At 40.4% G+C, this 16,418-nt stretch overlaps 1 protein-coding gene across 4 annotated transcripts in view; it reads left to right on the top strand.

The window, feature by feature from the left end:
• plxnd1 (plexin D1) overlaps window positions 1-16,418 on the top strand; it is a 99,334-nt gene that overhangs the window by 33,174 nt on the left and 49,742 nt on the right. For all 4 annotated transcript variants that reach the window (XM_028040381.1, XM_028040551.1, XM_028040300.1 and 1 more), the window contains exons 8-13: window positions 1,554-1,653; window positions 2,949-3,047; window positions 5,554-5,643; window positions 7,660-7,768; window positions 9,590-9,747; window positions 15,048-15,193. In XM_028040381.1, the coding sequence (XP_027896182.1) occupies window positions 1,554-1,653; window positions 2,949-3,047; window positions 5,554-5,643; window positions 7,660-7,768; window positions 9,590-9,747; window positions 15,048-15,193 (702 nt within the window). The remainder of the gene's footprint in view (window positions 1-1,553; window positions 1,654-2,948; window positions 3,048-5,553; window positions 5,644-7,659; window positions 7,769-9,589; window positions 9,748-15,047; window positions 15,194-16,418) is intronic.

A 16,418-nucleotide genomic window follows, 5' to 3' on the forward strand; every position in this document is an offset into this window, starting at 1 on the left:
GACTCCACACACGTTTACAGAGTGCCAGTATATTTAGGTGGTTTATCTGGAAGCCACATTGTTGGCCCTTATCTGCAAACGTTCTTTTTGTTACAACTCAGAATGACAAAGAAAGGAGTTGATTTAGATGTTTTCCAGATCTGGAGGATGGAAACAGTTTCACATTTCCAGAATTTAAACATTCTTTCATCTAAAACATCAATCCGTCCGTCTGTCCATTTATCATCCGTCCATTCATTTGTCCACCTGTCTGTCAATTCCTCCATCCATCTTTGCAGTTATTGTATTTGCGAGTTCCTTAGTTAAAGCCGAATCTGTGACTCATTCAGGGACGATGTTTGAAGTGATCCTTCAAAACAAGAAATCTCACTGAAAGAAATGCAACACTTTGTCATGAAAAATGTCCATACATGAAGAAACCTTTTTTTAAAATCATCTCAACCACTTTTCCAGCCTTCGTGCTTGCTGTGCACACATCAGCTGAGCCCGCAAGCATGATCTAGCAAATGTTCCCAGTAAAGCCGCTCCATGTCCGCACCGTAAAACCCGAGCCTGATTTCACAGAAATTTAAACACATGAGACGGCATGCGTACCCATGCATCATCATTTAGCAGTGAGAGAGTCTGATCTCAGCCGATTTGGCCCGCCCTGACCTCTCCGCCGGCTGAGCTGCGATCGTGGAATGAGCGTGTCTGCCACTGTGACTAATCATTACTTCCTTTTATTAAAGCTTCACTTTGATGCCTGTAATCAGTTCAGCCTCCTCATTTGTTTTGCACTCCAAAATGAGTCAGAGCGGGCTTCATGCTCAACTTTTACATGGGGATGATCACAGGGACATGATATGGGGGTGAAAACAAACCAGATGGAGTATTTTCCCTCTGATTTTGATTTCTGTCTCAGTATGTTAGAAAATACACAATGCATGTTGTAATACATCATATTTTTATTATATACAAAACAAAATCATGCATGTTTAAAAAGTAAAAGGAAATTTTATACATTTTTGAAAATGTTTTCAAAATGAATATCTGAGTAGTGCACTGTGTCTTTGTATCTATCTCCCTTTAGTCTTAAACCCTAAATAAACATCCATGAAATAGGTAGAGTTTGAAGCAGGGTAAAGTTGCAAAACATTATTACAATAATGTGATGGAACAGATTGTTTCAGATTATTTACTGAACAGTAAATAATCTGAAATAGAGTATCGCCACTATTTGACACATTGTACAAGTTGACGATTGTGCTACAAATTGCATGTTGGTCAGAGGAAAATATTTCACTCTGAACACACAATCCCTGCTATGAGACATGCTTTTCTTTAGCTAGATTTATTACAAAAAAATCCTAATAAAAGATACCTGGTCATAGAAAATGTCGCCTCCAGAGAGAAAATCACACTAATATTTTGTTAGACCACCTTTAGCTTTGATTACTGTATGGCAACACTATTTTTTGGTCAGGCTTTGTAGATTGATGTATGTAGTTGATACAACTGTTTAATGTATAGTAATGTGTTTTCAATACTTATGTATCTATCTTTGTTTTCAGATGCATGAGCTGCCTGAGCACAAGGTGGAAGTGCTACTGGGACCAAGAGCACCACCAATGCCTCTCAAGCAAAGATGAATCAAAGCCAAATCTGCTTGAAGTGAGTAATTCTCCCTCCAATCTATCAACCAGACAGATCCCAGGAGGAGTTCATGATATCAGTATCCTACAAGCCCAAACCTCCGACACAATCCAGACTCAGCTGTAAAAAAGAAAAGTTTTCTTTTAATAATCTGAGTCCAGACTGGTTAGGCAAGAGCAGCCATGTGGTGAATCATTGTGCGGTTACAATGTCAGTGTCTCAACTACAGTGTGCAGAAATGTTGAAACCATCTATAAAATCTCAAGAGGTTCTGCCTTTACAGACTCATAACAGGATAATGTGGTATTTTAAAGCTCCTATGACCTGCTCTAAAGTTTCACTCTCTGCCAGATATTTGCGAATGAGTTAAAGAGTATATTCACTGTGCCTTAACGTCTGTAAGGAACTACTTTTATATTTTTTTGAGTAGGAGCCCATACACATAAATTTTATAGATATTTATTTAGTAACATAAACCATGTAAGTGCAAGGAATGCTCTAAAACAACAAAAAAAGCATATCAAATAGAGTAAGAAGATACGAGCGCAAAAAAGGGAAAGTTATCCATAACAAGCCCAGCCTCATTGGAAACTATTACCAGCCTTCTTTGGACGCTTTCCTGACAACATCAAGATTAAGTCAGCTATCAAACTATTTGTGTCGACTTTAGAGTTTTACTGCTGAGCCAAATCCCATGGCCTGCATGGCCCCGCAGATTTTCCCTCTCTGCTCAAAGTCTTTTATTATCGGGTCACATGGGAGGGGGAGGAAACGGCTCTCACTCCTCTGGTCAGCCACAGGTCTACTGGTGTTTTCCTTAAGCCTTTTATTGCTATGACTGTTTAATGATTAGTTTTATATCTCATGAGTTTTACACAGTTGGAGTAATAGAAGCATGATTGCATCTGTAAAGTAAATGGAGTAAATCTCCATCAGATTAGCATGAAAGAATGGTGCTTTTTTAAGCTGCTTTATGTATTTAAATTATAGTTTCTGTTTAAACATGAAATAAGATTTTTATAATATGGGTTATGAGGTCATCGGGAAATAGGTTGCCGTTTCCTGCTCTGCTCGGGGCTTCACAGCGTCCGGTGGGTCTGTTTTTCTAATCCTTCATCGTCTCCCTATTTGAAGTCATTGTTGCTTCCCTCAAAGGGAGACTTCACCCTCTCATTTCCTGCTTGTCCAGATAAACAGGACAGGTATTTTTGGGTGGTGGATGTATGAAAGAGGGGGCAGAGGAAGCTATTGTTTTCTTTAACTCTTGTATGTCACTTCCTTCCCCTCTTGAATTCCCCCGTCTCCCACTGCAGAGTGCTGCTTCCTGTCCCAGCCTGATTCCCTCTGAGGCTGTTCCATCACCTTCAGGAATGGCCCAAGACTTCACCATGACGCTCAGCAACATCCAAGGGGTACGTCAGATATCCTCCAGCCTCTGAGCTGGGCTGTGTCTAGAAACCACATGTGGTGAATGTGATTGGAAGAAAAGAGAAGCATATGGTGTCTTTGCTTCAAGCTGGGCTAAAACAGATGAATGTTTTTGCTGTGGGATTGGGGTCAATGGATGACTGAAACCAGTCTGGGTGTTCTACTTGTTGAGAATACATTGACTCTTAACCATTACAATGTCTGCTTGCTATGACATAAAAATATAAAAATTAGACTTTTTCAGCATGAATTTTGATTGTATCTTGTAACGTTCAATCAAAACGCAAATCAATCAAAGGGAAAAGTATAAAAAAAAAATTAATAATGTGGTTGCACAAAATGTACACAATCCCAAACTAAAATGTTGTTTCAAACATTTTTTTATAGTTTCTTGAGTCCACGCGCTCAACAAAGTTCATTTTCCTTGCATCCATTAGTTACCAGTATTATGTCATTGTACAAAAATGTCAGTCAGGAGAAGGGTACAAAAAAAGAAACACTGCAGTTTATATATGTCCATCCATCCATTTTCTGTTCACCCTTTGTCCCTAATGGGGTCGGGAGGGTTACTGGTGCCTATCTCCAGCTACGTTCCAGGCGAGAGGGGGGGTACACGCTGGACAGGTCGCCAGTCTGTCGCAGGGCAACACAGAGACATACAGGACAAACAACCATGCACACAGGGAGAATTTAGAGAGACCAATTAACCTGACAGTCATGTTTTTGGACTGTGGGAGGAAGCCGGAGTACCCGGAGAGAACCCACGTATACACAGGGAGAACATGCAAACTCCATGCAGAAAGACCCCGGCCGGGAATTGAACCCAGGACCTTCTTGCTGCAAGGCAACAGTGCTACCAACTGTGCCACTGTGCAGCCCCAGTAAAGGCAGTAACAAATAATTCTAAAAAAATAACAACAACCTTTATCCAATATTGGTGAATAGAGAGGCTGTAACTAGCAATGTTGACTTAGGTACAGGTTATATTTAACATGTGATAGCAATGTTGTGGATTCTCCGTTTGTCTAAAATAAGTCATAACTTTAAAAGACAGATGCATTTTCACCCAAATGAATCTTCCACATTACATCGACCTGCAGATGAGACTGAATGCAGATATTACCTTAATAAAGTGTCAGTGTTTACACACTTAACAACCGGGTTCTTGTAGCTTTTTGTTTGTGACACCATTCCCTCCTACAGATTTGTCTTTTCACTGGAATTGCACAGGATAAATGTCACACTATTTGTGGGAAATCTATGATCTGACTTTCGAGAATCACTGTAAGAGATGAAGAGTTCCTCAGCTGTTTGGGCATGCTCATCCTCCGGTATCCAACGATGATGAGTTGTGTCTTTGTCAGCACACTGTACAGTGTGTGTATTCAGCCCGAGGCAGCAACACTCGGAGCAGGAGCTTAATTTTGCTCTTGTTCATTTTCATTCAGGCAGTCCTCTCAGATCACTGGTTAAAACTCCCATTCATGTAGTTAATCTGCACTCAGGGGCTTCAGAAACTGACGCTGCACCAATGAGGATGAGGACGCAACTCTAAGATCTGCTCAAAATGCCAGTGCTGACTGGTTGCCAGGCGTAGCCAGTCACACTCTTAACCCCGGCTGGCCTCTCACGTTGTCTTTCTGGTGTGTTGCTATGGTGACAGACATTAAGTCACACACAGACTTCTTCAGGATAGCTGTTAATGCTATTCTTCATTATGAAAGTTTATACAGACTGACATTGTTTGATCAATGTCTTCATCTCGGACAAGTCAGCAGAGCAGGAAATGTGCTGCCAATCAAATTTAGCCGGTGCTCGGATCCTCCGGGATCTTTCTTTTGAATTCCCACGCTTTCACCACAGAGAAAAAAATAAATTCAGAACAAGTTTCTCATCTTTTACATCCCATCTCTGACTGACTCTCAGAGAAATTTTCACAGTAGTACAGAAGAACCGTGTAGCTGCCATAAATATTAGCCGTCTCCGGTGTCAGAAAGCGCCGTGAAATAGCAGCGTCCTGGAGAGGCCGATCAAAGTAGACCCATTTAAGCCGGCCGGATTCACAGACAAATGACTTCTTCCACTTTAAGCACTTATCGTCTGCTGCTCTTACCTGTCTCTGCTTCTCCATGGTCTCAGATATCCCTGCTCCGGAGAACTCAGGGCACTTATTTTGTGGAGAAATAAATTCACGCTCATTATTCTGACTCCCAGATGAGCTGCCGAGGTGTGGGAGTCCAGATGTTTATGAATATGAAATCTGAAAGTCTTTTTCTGGCAAGCTCAGTTAATATGGGATTAATTTTATTTTCATTTTCCTGGTGCCTTCTCGGGGTTGATGATTGTTGCCAGAAATTAAGATTCTGTGCATTTGTTTCATCCTTTTTTCTTTTATTTTTCAAATCTTGAGAGCCACATAGTATCACATTTTTCTTGGCCGTCGTTTTCTAGATATTCCATATTGTTTAAAGTAAGTGTCTTGCTCAACAGAAGGAGAAGCTTGAGTGTGACTTTGGAACAGAACAGCGCTATGTGGCCATATGGCTGGACAACTCAACTGTCAAGTGCAGTGGGGTGACGGTAAGTACTGACAATAACCTTCCAGAAATAACCAGTGAGGCAATTTGTTTCATCCACCGCTTTACTGAGCTCATTCTTGTTATACTTAAAGCTTGTTTGTCAGCTGTTTTTAATAATAACTTTCCTTTATTATGAGCTAACAAGAGACCCATTATCACAACGCTGACCACATTTATTGGCAACCCTGGAAAAGATGCATAATTGCAGAAGTATATTACACTAAAATATCTTAAAAAAACAATTCCAACCTGAAATTTGTGCACACTTATCAAGTTAAAAAAAATCTAATTTTAAGGAATTGTTAGGAACAAAATCTGAAGTCGTACAATTATTAGTTTCTGTGCTTTTAATATTTTGTATGATCCACATTTACCAATGGATCATCCCATCCTTTTCCCTTTAGGTTGGGATATAGTCTTGTAATATGAGATTTCACAGTCTCACTTAGAGACCATTACTCTCAATACAATCTCTACAGATATTCTGAAGTTCTGTATTGTTAACCTGTTTAAAGACCCACTAAGGACCAACATTATGTTCAATTCCAGCACAGGGCATTGGATTTTTCTTTAAAATCTTCTGCTTTTTGAAAACGTTAACTGGTAAGGCATTCTAGTAGGTAGTGGTGGGCAACGCTAAATAAAACTGAATTGCACTAACCCCAACCAACATGGTGTTCATTAGAGATCAGTGCTAAAACGATAAACAAAATGTTAGCTCATTACTACTGTTCCTACTACTGCTTATAGGAATCTCAGGATCTTTGGATCAGCATCTCATATTCTCCACCATAATTCACAGTTAGTATTTGTGGCTTTCCCAGATATTTTGTTTTACTAAACTCCAGTTCAGATCTCAGTTGACTTTAGCTATTTCCACAGGTTTTGAGATGAAATGACAGAAAACCTTTCCCTTGCATGCCTCTCAAATAACCAGTTGGTTTACAGATTGCATTTAATTATTGTTATGGAGACTTAGTAACCCAAAGATGTAATTCTTTGTGCAATCCTCTCTGTACAACGTCTTTAGACGTCCTTGATTTGCTCTTACGTGTTATTCTCTCCAGCTCATTTTGGGCTAGGTGAACCATGTCTTTGTTGATTTGACAAAGATAATGAAAGACAAATGGTCTTTCACTATCCTATGAAAGACCCAATAATGACCCATTAGTAGTTTACTGACAGAGATCACCAGATATGTATTGGGAGTGTTCTGGTATTTCAAAGGGTTCATGGTGATATGAACTCTAACAAGGTTCCCAGAGCCTTGGTAAGAAAAATAGGCCCACAGCATTATTAGTCCTCTACCATATTAAAATATGACCATGAAGAGTTTTTTTTTTCAAATATTCATCCATTGTTGCACACTAAACATACCTAAAGTATCTGTTGTTGAGAGTGAATAATTAGTCTGTTCTAATCAAAACTCATAATTTTTGCAGCATATATTAAAAATCCAATGTTCGTTATACTCCATCAGAAGCTGTGTTTTTATAGCAGGACTCTTAAATATTGATTGGCTCATAGACAGCATCTAATAGTTCTTACTGAGACTTAACTCCAAGATGTTACTCTTTGTGCAACAGTAAAATTAGTAGATTGTTTTGTGGTTCCAAGATAAATAACAGACCTTTTGCAGCGTAGAAACTCTGATCAGCCTGAAAAGGTATAAATAACGTGAAAGCTTAATTTACATAAATTTTGTTAACTTTAAATCAGTTGTATCATTAAAGAAATCATTATTTTCTAACATGGTTTTACCCCACCCAATTGAATAAATTATAGTCAAATTAAAGATTTGATTTATTAAAAATATTCAGTGTGACATTATCCACTGCAATACTTAATTCCCGGTGCACTAAATCCATCTAAAAATGCTTTTAGGTGAATTTAGTGGTGCCAATAAATGTGGCTCCCGCTGTATGTGGGGCAACAGTAAAAAGAAGCAGAATGGATATAACACAGAGTCCAAGCACACAATGTTTTGCTGATATTACATTCCTCTTTGCTCATTTAGTTGTTCACCAATCAGAGGAGTCAGATTTACCATCTCAGCCTCAGGAGAGCAGGATACTTCATCAGTCAGAGGGAGGATATATTCCTTGACAGCCCTCAGCCCATGAAAGGTAAGACATAAAACCTATGATTAGGCAGACATGCAAAAAGAATGAAAAACACAGCCCGGTGCTATGCTGAGATCCTTCTCCTCTTCCGTACTTTAAAGGGAAAAAACAACAAAAAAACATGACACCGATGAGAATGCATTCCTGGCGAGACGGGTGGATTTGATTGACCCTGTTGAAAAATAAAGAAATACTTACAGGGATAGACAGTGTCAGACTGCCTTTCACTTGTAATGATAGCAGTTTGTGTATTCCAACACATAATTTGCCAACAACCAGCAATTTACCATAATGTTATATTCTGCTAACGCCTAATTACACATAATAATTACAGAACATGGGGGAGCTGCAAGTGAAGGTGTTATCATTGCCTCTTAGAAGCAATGTCCAAACCTATTGCCACAAACACAATTTGAGCTCCATGACAACAGCGAGATGATGAGAGGTGGCTTGCGTTGTTGAACTTGGCATATTGTCTTGCGGAGCCGCTCCAAGCCAGTTGTTTGCTTGTCCCAGTCCCAGATGTGACGTACGCAGTCCATGTGAGCAACAGCACTGGCCCGCTGCCAGACATTCTGCTTAACAGGCACCTCGTCGCAGCATGCAAAGTCATCACATTTTAAAATGACACACACTTTATCACATACATACAGATGCGTGCAGCCTAATATGCACACAGTCGTGCAGATGTGCATGCGGTAATACAAATGGGACGTCTCGCTGGGAGGCACTTTGGAATACGAACATAATCATTTGTTTTCCCTGGCTTTGTTCTCATCCTCTCCGGGTTTTTTTTTTTTTTTCCTGGTTTATTTTTATAACCATGAATATATCACCCTCCAAATGTTTATTCTGCTTATTTAGAGCATGCAGCCCATATGGTTCATGTAAGCTGTGGAGGGTTCTAACAGCGTGCCTTCAGCTGACCATTCAAGGCCAACACAGCAAACAGATGCTTTTTCAGGCGGGGGGACAAGTACTCCAATTATTTACTTCAGTAAAAGCACCAATGCAGCAGCCTAAAAAGACTCAGATTGATTACATGCTAAATATATTGCAAATATAGGTCATGCATGAAATTAGACAAAGCATCAGCAGCAACATTTAATTACACTAGGCGCTGCCTTTTGTAGAACATGATGAGCCTAAAAATAGTTTAGACTACTGTTCTAATGTTTGCAATTTCCACAAATTAGCTTACGGAGCTGCTTGCACCCATCCGTGCGTTATTATCACTGAGAAATTACTTTGTAGACATTTTTTCCAATAGATGCGTTTGAGAATGATAATACTTTTCAAAGAGAGTTTGTTACCATCAATTTTCTGGTCTCATCTCTAATTTTTAGTTAGATTTCGGTCAGGACTTTGAGTGAGCCATTCCGACACACAAGTGAGATTTGATGGGAACATTGTTGCTCTGGCTGCATGTTTAGGGTTGTCCACACTCTTCAGATTTTGTTGTACTATTTTCCAGAAGAATTGTTGAAAATCCCCTTAAAACATTTGTGTGCTTAAATATTTTATCAAATCAAATCAGTGTTTATATATGTATACTGCCAAATTACATCAATGTGCGACGATGCATTCACTGAATGGAGAGACATCTGGTTATTAATATTTTTTTATATTTTATCAATATATTCTGCCACAACCATGGGCCACATCAAACTGATTAGGACACTCATGAACTTCATATGACTCAAGATGAAAATGAGTTTGACACCCCTGATCTAGACAAAGACACTAAAAATAATCTTCATACTATTGTCTGAATAATGTCTTCCTGTCTCTGTCTCTCCCCTCGTCCCTCCCATCTCCCTTTAGTGGAGGTGTACAACTGTGGAGTGGGCAGTTCAGACTGCTCCCAGTGCTGGGGCCGTGAGGATCAGGGACACCTCTGTGGATGGTGTGAAAACAGCTGCAGGCCGAGGGATGACTGCCAGCCAGACAGGGATGTGTGTCCTGCTCCTGAGATCCACAAGGTAAAAAAATCCTTGCATTCAACATTCAACCTTCTCCTCTTCCTCCGTTTCTCTGTGGCCTCCAGCCTCAGTTTCGTTTTGCTGAATCATGAGGTCACTCATATGGTCCTTTATGTCCAGTGTCAGCTGCTGAGGGCCTGTTTGGACCGATTCCTGATAAAACAGTTCATTCTGCAACAACACCAACACTCACTCAACCACAGCCCACATGGGACATAGCGGAGAGGATCTGTGATCCATCAGGAGGGCATGGGAACACCTCCCTCCCTTTAAAACATCAACATGTGTGTGTTTAATCTGTGCGGATTGGGAGCTGTAAGTGTAAAAGCCTTCATGTGAAAGAAACCACAGAAGCTAGAATAAGCTCTCATGAGAGATTTTTTTGACGTTCAACCATAACAGGAACAAAACCACTCTGGTAAAAAAAAAAGGAATTAAGGGTCGTTTATCTAACACAGATCTGATTGCGGTTGTGTTATCGTCATCTCTAAAAGGGTAGCTCCCTCAAATGCTTCTTTGCAGCTCAGATGGGTGATCATATTTATTTGTTTGCCTAACTGTAGTGGAAGCGCTTTCAGTCTCATCCCTGAAGTCTGTTTTCTGCAGCTTATATCGGCGCAGCCACGGTAGGCAGTCATGGGAAGCACGGCTCACATGAGAGCCAGTCGGCCCGAACTTCCTGTAGATAAAACCTGGTCAGCCCAGGAGAATAAGCAATGCAGAACAAAGCAGCCAAATACACACATACACACACACACGCCCCCACACACACCAAACTCCTTCACGTATACACACACATAAGCCCACAATCTGTCACACAAACTGGCCATATTGAAGCATTCATGATTATCCTTCATTCTTTGTAGCTGTCAGCATACTGTGACTAACAGGATGCTCTTTGAGAGCCTAACTCATATGGACTTCTTACGTGACTGAAGTTAGCTGGGCCGAGATGTGTGTGGGTAGACTATTGTTGCACGGTTCTCTTGCACACACCCGCACACGCACATTGGTTCTCGCAGGAGAGAGGATTGTGGGGCTGTGGTTCACTCGGGTGTGTGATGCAATGCTTTGGCAGCCGTGTTTTCTCAGAGAATCCGCAGGGGTTAAAGCCCAAGTACTCCAACTTACTGAAACCAGATCCCATCTCCCTCAACACACACACACGCAAAATCAGACAGCAGCAGCTCTTTGTTATACAATCACGCTGTGGCTACAGTAATGAAACATGTTTGTCTTCACTCTCCCGTGTCACATGTAATCTCTGTCACAAGATGCAAGTACCAAAATATCAATATTAAAATGGAGGACTTCATTATTCGTTAAAGTTTTCCACCTAAACCCTAATTATGAAAAATGCTTTCTGTTTCATGCGCCGGTGTCAGACAAAGGAGAAATTTATTATCTCCCTGGGGTCTTTGTTCCCCTGTTATGTTTAGGCCAGTTCATCGCTAAAAGAAAACACACTTTGGCATCCAAAACAGGAACTGACAACATGGTTTACCCACAACATGTAAAGAAAAAAGAACAGAAGGACCTGGCTCATAGAGGAAAGAGGATGTGGAAAGGCTTGGACAGAGAAAAGGGTGGAGAGCGCTACATTTACAACGAGGAGCTTTTTTCCTGTTTTTGTCTTTGTGTCTTCCTTGATTAAAGTGATGCAGAGGAACTGGACTGACAGGAGGAGGATGAAAGCTATGGCGACAACAGACAAAATAAACAAAAGGAAAGCATATGTTTCAGGGCAGGTTGGATAGAGTATAGTGCGGTGGAAACGTTTAGACTCCTAAAGCTTGCTCAAGTTTTGCCGCATTGCAACCCTTAAACGTTGTCGTGTCGACTTGGAACAACACAAAGTTAAGCTTAAATGGAAAGAAAATACCACGTTTTTTTTAAATCTAAATCTAAAAAGTGTGAGGTGCTTTTGTAAGCCAACCAATCCCCATAGCATGATGCTGACACCACCGTGTTTCACAGTGGCGATGGTATTTTCATGGTGATGTGCAGTGTAGGGGTCAAAAAGTTCAGTCCTAGTCTCATCTGATGAGATCACCCTCTTCCATGTGCTTTCTGTGTCTCATACATGGTTTGTGTCAAACTGCTGATGGTACTTCTTACATTTATTCCCTCTGCAAGAGCTTTCTTCTTGCCACTCTTCTATGAAGGACAAAATTGTGGAGAGAATTAATAAAAAAGTTTTGATTCTCCCACCTAAGCCCCAGCTCTCTTAGATTATGCTCTGAGATTTTTCAAAGATTAGGATATTCTTTAATTAGGCTAATTATTGACTTTTGAATGTAATTGCAGTGGATTTTATTTAAGGGTTTCAAAGTAAAGCACCACATGAAATCTTAATAATAAATACATTGAGGTTTGTGGTTTGAACATGACAGAATGTTTGATTTTGAATACTTGTTCAAATGTTTGTACTCTGCTTATAGAACATGTAAGGCTGAGGCATAATTTACTGTTCATATGTGTTTAATCGCTCAGGAATTGGGTCTGGGAGCTTTTACAGAGACAAACCCCCACCCTGCAATCTCTCTGGAGACCTGGCAGAGTTTGCACTGTAAATCAAGACTCGCAGACCCGCAAGAGGTGTAAATGAATAACAGAGCAGGCTGATGTTAATGTTAATCCCCAAAGGCACCACACAGGCACACTGGGTGCGCCGAGATGCGTTCTGATAATAAATAGCTGCTTTTCTGTGTTTTGTCTGAAATGCTCGAGAGCTCGCTCAACCCTGGTTGCCGATTTATTAATGCGCTCCATATATGTGTATGAAAAAGGAGTAATATCTTATGTCAGCTGAGTAAGTAAGCACAGCATTGTCCCACATCTGCACATACTTTAAGATATTATATAAACATCAGAATAACTTCCTGAGGAACAACATATTATGCTACCCCTAATTACTTTTTCACATTTGTCATCAAAAGTTTCAATGAAGCCGAATATAAAATGGTGCAAAATTGCATAGCTAAAGTACAAGATTTTAGCCTGTGTAAATTCTGAGAAGTGTAACATGCATTTTCTATTCAGTCACCCCTGAAGCACATAAATATTAGCTCTGCTGAGCACACCAGCAACATAGTATTTCATGGAAGCTAATGCTAAAGTGCTAACTTCAGTTCAAATTATATCAGCCCTTGCAAGACTACAATCTTCAAATACTTTTTTACTTGTTCTATAATGCCCTTACATATTGTATTTATGTTTAGATTTTGTTCTTCAGTGTGTGTGAAAAAAGAGAATGTGAGGAGAGGAAACAGAAATAAGCAGTCTTCACCCACTTCAAAATAAAAGCATGAATATAAAGTAATAGATGAAGAATTCTTAACACTCAATGATCAAAACCTCAACACAGATGTCAAACTTTATACAACAGAAAGTTTACAAATCAGCCAAGCTAATTAGTAGATTAGACTTTCAAAATGAATTTAGGTGACGCTAAGTGCATTAAACGTTTTCAAAGTTAGGTGCAAAACAAAAATTAGCTCTGCTATAAGCACAGTAGTGGAGGTGTCCTCAACACTGCAACCACTTCAGCCATCGGCCTTCCGGAGGGACCAAATAATAACCTGTTTGTTCATTAATCTCAGTTTAAATGTAGGTGTTCTGTGAAGCTTAGAGGTTTAACACATGACACATGTTGAAGAAATTCTGACCTTTTTTGTCCACATGCAAAACACTATTTGTGGTAGAAAACTAATGTTGCACATCACCCTGAAATACTATCAATACTTGGAAAGTTAGTAATGGAAGCAACATGCTGAGGGAATGCCTTTCTTCAGTTGAAACAAGGAAGCCGGTCAAAGTTAATGAAAGATGGATGGAGCTGCCGTACGTGGAAAAAAACTTAGGGTGGAGAACAATGACCCTAAACATGAGACTGGAGCTACTATTAAATAGCTCAGGACATAGCACGATTTCCATATGATGCAATGGTTCAGTCAAAGTCCAGACCTAAATTCAATTGAGAATTTGTTTCAAGACTTAAAGCATTGTTCACAGATGCTCTCCAACCAGTTTGACAGAGCTTGGAGCATTTTTTAAAGAATAAGGGAAAATCTGTTTGATACATAAGGCTGGTAAAATCTTACCCAAAAACATTTATTTAGCAACTCCCTTCCAAGGTTCTTTTTTGCAGTACTTTGTGTTGATCCATCACAAACAATCTCTGTAAAACATGGGGAATTTACACTTTTCAAGGCATTGAACATTCACTTCTACAGTTTATTTTTACTCAAACTTTAAAGAAGTTTGTCCTTGCTATTTTTAATCTCCCTTCCTTTTTGCTGGGAAATATAGAGTTTATTCATCTGTCCTGGTGTTCTTGTGAGCACCTGGTGGGTGTCTGAATGTAAAGGCAAACCTTGTCCTCTCACCCAGACCAAACACAAGTGTTGTTTTCACTTTTCAGCACAGTTTCCGTTAGCAGTGGAGCCAGGCTAATAACACCAAGAAGGGGGTCACGGTGACCTCGCGTCGGCCTGGAGGTTATTCTGAGAAGCGCTCCCGAAGAACAGCCTTGCTACACCGGCGACACTATAGTGGATTTTTTCTGTCTTCGTCTCAGAGATGCTATCTTTAAGGTTGTTTCTCCCAGTAACTGAGGAGGTGATTGTTTCCTCTCCTTTGTTCCCTCCCCATGGTTTTCCAAATGGAAAATTAAGGAAGCAGAGGCAGGGGCTGAAATGACGCGTGAGAGCACGCCTCAGAACAACAGCTGAAATAGGACTAAGGAATTTGACGGAGCAGACACAGGAAAACAGATGAAAGGGGGAAAAGCGCTGTGCATTAATTCCCCTGTTGAGGCTTTGCTCTCTCACCACCATCATCAGCATTCAGTCTCCTCTCGACACTCGGTTCTCTAAATTGCCTCCCCACTCATCCACCTTTCTGCTGTGCTCTACACCTCGCCTCTCCAGCCCTCACTTTCCCACTCTGTCTGTCTCTCGTGGGATGTGAAGGGGGCTCTTAGCCTGCTCTTTATTTGCATGTGCTGTAGAGGATTAGAGACTGAAGAGTCTCAGACAGGCACGGCAGTGCGCGCCCATATAGCTAAACCATGTGTCTGTTCGATTGAATCCCCATCTCTGTCCGTGACATGCTCCACATCTCCACGCATGGCCCCTGCTAATTCTCTGTCGCCTCAATTATCACCCATCATTATTTGAGTGATTTTAGGGCAGTAATCTTCTTATGAGCTCTAATTTATTGTGCTTATTACAGCATCTTCTCTGTTTTTTTTTCTTTTTTGTGTGTGTGTGTTCATTGCCTCACTCTGTCTTTGTCAGATCTCCCCCCTGAGGGGCCCTGTTGAAGGAGGCACACTGCTGACGGTACAGGGCAGGAACCTGGGACGAAGGCCAGCAGGAGTGAACATCTTTATAGGAGACGTTCCCTGTGATCTGCTGCCCGAGCGCTACACTGTCTCTGTCGAGTGAGTATTTAAACAGAAACTTCCTTAATGAGTCACAAAGTCGCGTGCTTGCGTGTTTTGCAATGGTGTTTTTGTGGCTTGAGTGTTTTCTGCTGACTTCTCGCACCTCATACTTATTTAATTATCCATGCCATCGAGGGTGGTGGAAAAAAAGGGGGCTGAGAAGAATCCTTGCACGATTTTTATTTAAAGACCCGTTAAAATATGCAGCAACGTCGCAGCCAGGACTTGTGATGACAGATGCCAATTACCTGTTGCCATGGTAACCTGACATGCGTTGAGGCAGGTGAGCAATCGGATGGACAGAAAGGAGAAAGAGATACAAAAAAACTAAATGAAGAATCTAAAGATTTGATACTGAAAGAAATCCGGAAGTGAACATCTGAAATGGGAGCATATTGTGCCTTAACTCAGGCAGTACAGTTAGAGCTGCCAACTATGACTGAAAACAGGAACCAAGCTCCCTGCTCTGGAATGCCTTATCAGCTGGGAAAACATAAAGAAAGCTTCAAAAACATTTTCAGAACTCCTGAAACTGTCTAAATACCTCCAATATAGGGCTTAAAATGTGTTTTGAAGGTGAACCGGACTTCATATCCCATGTTTCCACGTCTTCTGGGGGGAAATGTTGGTTATGTGTAGGGGAAACATTAAAGCCATATAGCTTTATGTGGCTTCAAAGGCAACTGTGGGAATTTTCTCAGACATATAAATAAAAACATGAGGCTGAGGGGAGAGCTTACCAGACCTGCTCAGTGCAAATCCTCCACAATTCTTGGTTATTGACATGTATTACTGAGGAGAAAGAAGAATACATGAATAACTGGAGATGCACCGATTAGGCTCTTACTAGTGGATACGGATTTCCAGTTGTCTGTGACGTCAGACCCTGCGGAAGATTTTTTTCAAGGATTAAAACACAAAAATAGACTAAATTTACTGACAATTCATTGATGGAGTCAGTAGTTTTCTGATGGAAAATTAAAGAACTGCTGGTTTATTACTCAATAAACTGATTAATGGATTGTTCCTAATTTTCTCCTATTTTACATGCATGCAGAACATAAACGTTGTAATTTTTGACTAAGTAAATAAATAATTTGACTTGCTGATCACAAATCAGAGACGATTTTGTGAAAATTGGTTATTCACGTCTCTGGTGACTTGTGCATCTAGTGATAAAGATGTAATGTTTTTCACATCAAGTTATTTTATTTAAATTTTT

This window comes from Xiphophorus couchianus, chromosome 1 (genome assembly GCF_001444195.1).
Source record: "Xiphophorus couchianus chromosome 1, X_couchianus-1.0, whole genome shotgun sequence".
NCBI classification, from domain to species: domain Eukaryota; kingdom Metazoa; phylum Chordata; class Actinopteri; order Cyprinodontiformes; family Poeciliidae; genus Xiphophorus; species Xiphophorus couchianus.